This window comes from Schistocerca gregaria, chromosome 7, assembly GCF_023897955.1.
Source record: "Schistocerca gregaria isolate iqSchGreg1 chromosome 7, iqSchGreg1.2, whole genome shotgun sequence".
Lineage (NCBI taxonomy): Eukaryota > Metazoa > Arthropoda > Insecta > Orthoptera > Acrididae > Schistocerca > Schistocerca gregaria.
In genome coordinates, this window is record NC_064926.1 from 261,277,358 (window position 1) to 261,283,357 (window position 6,000).

Genomic DNA, 6,000 nt, shown 5'->3' on the forward strand with positions numbered 1-6,000 from the left:
TTTGGAAGTTCCATGCGGCTTTTCGCGGATGATGCTGTAGTATACAGAGAAGTTGCAGCATTAGAAAATTGTAGCAAAATGCAGGAAGATCTGCAGATGATAGGCACTTGGTGCAGGGAGTGGCAACTGACCCTTAACATAGACAAATGTAATGTATTGCGAATACATAGAAAGAAGGATCCTTTATTGTATGATAATATGATAGCGGAACAAACACTGGTAGCAGTTACTTCTGTAAAATATCTGGGAGTATGCGTGCGGAAAGATTTGAAGTGTAATGATCATATAAAATTAATTGTTGGTAAGGTGAGTACCAGGTTGAGATTCATTGGGAGAGTCCTTAGAAAATGTAGTCCATCAACAAAGGAGGTGGCTTACAAAATACTCGTTCGACCTATACTTGAGTATTGCTCATCAGTGTGGGATCCGTACCAGATCGGGTTGACGGAGGAGATAGAGAAGATCCGAAGAAGAGCGGTGCGTTTCGTCACGGGGTTATTTGGTAACCGTGATAGCATTACAGAGATGTTTAGCAAACTCAAGTGGCAGACTCTGCAAGAGAGGCGCTCTACATCATGGTGTAGCTTGCTCACCAGGTTTCGAGAGGGTGCGTTTCTGGATGAGGTATCGAATATATTGCTTCCCCCTACTTATACCTCTCGAAGAGATCACAAATGTAAAATTAGAGAGATTAGAGCGTGCACGGAGGCTTTCAGGCAGTCGTTCTTCCTGCGAACCATACGCAACCGGAACAAGAAAGGGAGGTAATGACAGTGGCACGTAAAGTGCCCTCCGCCACACTTCGTTGGGTGGCTTGCGGAGTATAAATGTAGATGTAGATGTAGATGTAGATCTTCCAAAAGTAATGAGTGTGAGAATGTGGGTCTTGCGGGATACATGCACAAAATAGTCCCTGCAGTCACACTATCCTTTGTGCCCTCGGTGGCTCATATGGATAGAGCATCTACCATATAAGCAGGAGATCCCAGGTTCAAGTCCTGGTTGGGGCAGACATTTTCACCTGTCCCCGTTGATATATATCAACGCCTATCAGCAGCTGAAGGTATTAAAATAAGTTCAATATACCATGTACAGTGCACTTAACTTTCTGCTGTTATGAAGTCTTTCATGGTGTTTTGTCTGTATTCTCTGTCTTGCTTATTATCCTGTGTTCCACCTGTAAGCTCTCAGGTTTTCAAATCTCGGCCGGCGCTGTCCACCAGTTGCTATCCTCACTACAGTTTGATGCTTGGGTCAATGTGGGTGATGCTTGAACGTTCCATTATAGTCACACAGGAATATCAATAGAGCACCGAGAGCTAAGGATCACTGAGCATCTAGCCAGAGGTCACTGGCCTCCATCTGATTATGAGTGACCTGGATGCAGCATGTCTCTTCCTGTAGAGTGACTATTTAAGCCAACCAAGAGACCACAGCAGACAGTTCCCATCGGCAAGAGCTGCCCGAGTTACGTGCCGACTGCTTGCAGTCCATCAATTAAACTCTCGTTTATTTGCCATCAGAGAAAACTATGTCATGCAGATAAGTTATGCTTCTTAACGGGCAACAGTTCTTCTAGTGGAAGGAAGAGGAATTAAGAAAAGGGACTTGTATTGCTTAGGAAATGGAGAGAGTTTGGAAAAGTCATCCAGAATCCCAGAGCAATCAGTCTTTCCATCTTATTCTGTTTGCTAAGTCTCCCCTGACTCGGGATCCTGTGTTACTTTTCCGAACTCTCCTTCCTAAATCGTGCCAGTCCTTTTCCTTCATCCCTCTCTTCCTTGTCCTTCAACCTATCTGCCAGAAGGAGGAGCCACTGGCTTGGAAAGCTTGCACATTTACTTAACCTCTGTACATGTTTTCTCCTGTTGCTGCTTGGTGAATAGATTGTTTTATAAGTACAATTACATTATATTTTTAAACAATAATTACTTTCTTGTAAAGAGGCACCCAATGGCATATTTTAATCTGTCTCGAAAAATGTCATTGCCAGTGATGCTTGATATGTATCACTTATTAAGTTAGAACAACATTCCATAACTCTGTTTGAAATTCTATAATCACCATATGAGCTTTTGTTCTTTAGAATTTTTATAAATATGTTAACTTCAGTGATGGATATTGGTTTACTTCTAGTTGCTTAAAGTTTAGTGAAATGACATTTTTAATATATTCTCTTGCTTCTTTAACTGGACCCTTAAATCCTGTTTTTGATGCTACATTTGGAAACTGTTAAAAGTTCACACAGCTTGTGAATTATTAGTCACAACATTTAGTGTAATTGTTATGGCATCTCGTACATTGACTGGCTGTCCTGTCTCCCATTTGACAGTATCCGATGTAGCTTTAATCTTACTTTCTGCTTTATTAATTTCTGTCGGGAATATACATACTTCTTGATGTTTCAGTGACTTTCCTTAAAATATTACACTTTTTCTTTTAGTATGCAAGTTATGTTGGGTCTTGACTTATTTTGACCTTTAAACAAATTTCCCTCTACCTCTTACATGAGATTTTAGTTATTCGAGTTATCCATAGCTGACTTATGTTTTTCAATGGATTTTCTGGCTAACTTTTTAGGAAAGCCAACTTTCAGGTACCAACAAAAAATTTAATTTGGAGTTTGACATGAGCATTTCTTTCACTATATACCTCATCCCACATCACTCATTTTAACTCACTCTTAAAACGATGTATCCCGTTCTCATTAACATGCCTCACTGCTTTGTATTCTCTATGGTGCTACTGTATATTTCTTATTTCCATTATTAATTTTGCATCATGATCAGATGCTCCATTAACAAATGGGCACATATTAATTGTTTCAGCCTGAGCACTGTAGACAAAAATGTTATCGGAGTCCTACTATTTCGTTACACTCAAGTCAAAAAAGTGATTACTGAAATTAGATTGAAACACCCAAGTAATGACTCCAGTCCTTTTTTCTGTCCCTATCTTTTAAGAAATCTACATTGAAATCTCCAGAAACCACCAAGTGTTTCATCTTGTCTGACAGGTAGCTCAATAAAGCATTATTTTAAGCAACATACTTATTTTCCTCTGCTGTGTTCTTTCTGTGCAGAGTATAGATGATTTCTACAGTCTCTTTGTTAATGGATTTTTCCAGTGTGTGTCAGTCACTGTTGATATTTATTTTCCCCACAATTTTATGATCTTCGAGCTGGTACTAATAAATTTTTGCAGGAATGATGTTCTGAGGCAGGATAGCTATGTGCTGTTATAATGTTGTTACTTCATTACTTTTTTCCAGAACCAAAACTGAAGTCTGTTTTCCAGCAGGATGTGCTGAAGCATCTCATCACAATTGTGGGTGGAAAACAGTTCATAGAATCAGATGTGTTTTCACCATATTCATATAAAATTGGTAAGCTGTGCTTCTTAATGTTATGTGAAAACCTATGTATTTTCAGTTCCTTAAGCATTTGTGTAAATGAGTGTGTGTTCACGTGGACAGAAAAAACTTTTCAGTAGGGAATAATTTTCCATTGTGGTTGTACACACAAAGTAATCAAAAAGTGAAAAATCTTCACATTGTGCTTCTTTAGATGATCCCAATGTAATTATTGACAGTTGTACTGTCAGTACTTGGTATACTATTGGCACAATATTTTGGTGAACAATGCTGTCACCAACACCACTTATTGGCAATGACAGGGCTGCTTCCCCAAATATTGTGCACATTGGACATCAAGTACTGGCAATACACCCGAGGAAGGTAAGCTTTTAATGACAACAAGGAGTGATGAAGTGTCTAGAGTGGGACTATGCCAGTCTTCTTGTAACAACATTAGTTAGTTATTGTGAACTTAAGTTTATTTACAATAAATTATTATTGGATGCAAAGAACTAAAAATGAAACCTTTAAAAATGATGGAGTTCGTAATATTATGATGTCATGTATCAGATTTCATGTTGCCACTAGATATTGATAACATTTGACTTTCAGTTACAATGAATATTAATATTATTTAGTCACTTGTTTCAGATTTCTTGTTGCTGTTGGATGCTGAAAACAATCCTGTCAACACCAAATTCATCCCAGATCATCAAATATCAAAGTAAGTAGAAACACTTTCAATAAATTGCCTTTTTTATGAAATTCACTGTGAAAGATGTAGGACTGATATTGTCTCACTTCCAATAAACATACGTGATAGCAACATAATCTGTTGTTGCAAGTTTGTCAGAAGCTGTTCAAAGGTCTTCAATGAAGAATACAAATAAGGGTTTTAATAATTTACCATTTTTCGTGGTATATATTTTGGCAGCCATATGATTGACACAAGATAATCCTGTATAGTACTTCTTCTATTCCCAATACTAACATTATTGTGTAATCCTTAGTATGTAAACATCTCCTGTTGCTAGCTTTCTTTTGTTTTGCTTACTCATTTTGGTCTTGAAAGCAGTGCTGTCAAATGCAGATCTAACATTTACATTGTTCAATTTTCTGAATCCGTTATTTTGCTGCAGATGTGGTGGACTGAGAAAACACAGAGAAGAGTGCTTTATAGAGATAATGCTGAACACATTTTGTGAATGTTCCCTATCCTATTGCTCTTTAATTATGTAATGGAGATTATTGATAAACAAAAGAGACCAACTAGTCCAGTAACTGTTGGCTCGTGAATTCACATGAAGTACTTGCAGTTTTGGACTCAAGATTTGTTTTAATATTTGGACATGATATTTTGAATAAAAAATAATTATGCAGTTGCTGTACCCAATTATTAAGTGTGATTACTATTTTCAGAATTGCCGTTTTGCTGCTGAGAGAAGATGCATTCAGTGGAGAGCGGTTGAAGGGGCCCCAGCAGATGAAACGACGACACCTTGAGATGTTGGGCTATCGTGTGGTTGGCATTGCAGCACGATTGTGGCAGTCAATGTTCATGGCAGAGCCAGAGGCTAAAGCTAGATTCCTAGAAGATTGTATCTTTCAGAAACAAACTACTAAACAGTCTGAATTATACATCAAATAAAGAAACAGTGCCTGTTTTTATTCATTCTATAATTTGGAGGGAGCAGAGTACAAATATTCTATTACTTTATGTCTCAATAATTATTACATTACCTCACCACGAGATGAGTAGAGTGTTTCAGGGAGTGCATTTTTTGTGTGAAGTTGCAAGACTCTTCATCTGAAAAGCAGCATCCTAAAATGAGAGAGAAATGAGGATGTGTACTGAGGTAACGAAAGTCATGGGATAGCGATATGCACATATACAGATGGCAGTAGTATTACGTACACAAGATATAAAAGGGCAGTGCATGGGCGGAGCTGTCATTCATACTCGTGTGATTCATGTGACACATAGCACATTCCATTTCGGAAATATTCTGAGATACCCTGTCTTAAGAGTGTGCCGATAATACCAAATTTCAGGTATTACCTCTCACCACGGACAATGAAGTGGCCAACGTCTTTCACTTAATGACTGAGAGCAGCAGCGTTTCTGTGGAGTTGTCAGTGCTAACAGAGAAGAAACTCTGTGTGAAGTAACTGCTGAAACCAAAGTGGGACATATGATGAACATATCTGTTAGGGTAGTGTGATGTTATTTGGCATCAGTGGTCTAGGGCAGCAGATGACTAATGCAAATGCCTTTGCTAATAGCATGACATCCCCTGCAGCATCTCTCCTGGTCTTGTGACCCTATCAGTGGCACCCTGGACAGCAGGAAAACTATGGAAAGTTCAGATGAGTCCCAATTTCAGTTTGTAAGAGCTGATGGTAGGGTTTGGGTTTGACGCAGACCCAATTTGACAGCAAGGTTCTGGGTAAGCTGATGGTGGCTCCATAATGATGTGCGCTGCATTTGCATGGTTGGTCCTCCGATCCAACTCAACCAATCATTGACGGAGTTCGGCTACTTGGAGACGATTTTCAGCTATTCGTGGAATTTTTTTCTGAATAGCTACAGGGAAACTGGTATTTTACATTTTCGTGTGATCCGGATTTAATAAACACAAAATTGA

The 6,000-nt window shown here is 38.6% G+C and overlaps 1 protein-coding gene across 2 annotated transcripts in view; it reads left to right on the top strand.

The window, feature by feature from the left end:
* Positions 1-5,023, top strand: part of LOC126281160 (FAST kinase domain-containing protein 1, mitochondrial) — a 58,964-nt gene extending 53,941 nt beyond the window's left edge. For both annotated transcript variants that reach the window (XM_049979829.1, XM_049979830.1), the window contains 3 exons: positions 3,272-3,385; positions 4,007-4,079; positions 4,775-5,023. In XM_049979829.1, the coding sequence (XP_049835786.1) occupies positions 3,272-3,385; positions 4,007-4,079; positions 4,775-5,003 (416 nt within the window). In that variant the 3' untranslated portion in view covers positions 5,004-5,023. The remainder of the gene's footprint in view (positions 1-3,271; positions 3,386-4,006; positions 4,080-4,774) is intronic.
* The last annotated feature ends 977 nt before the right edge of the window (positions 5,024-6,000 follow it).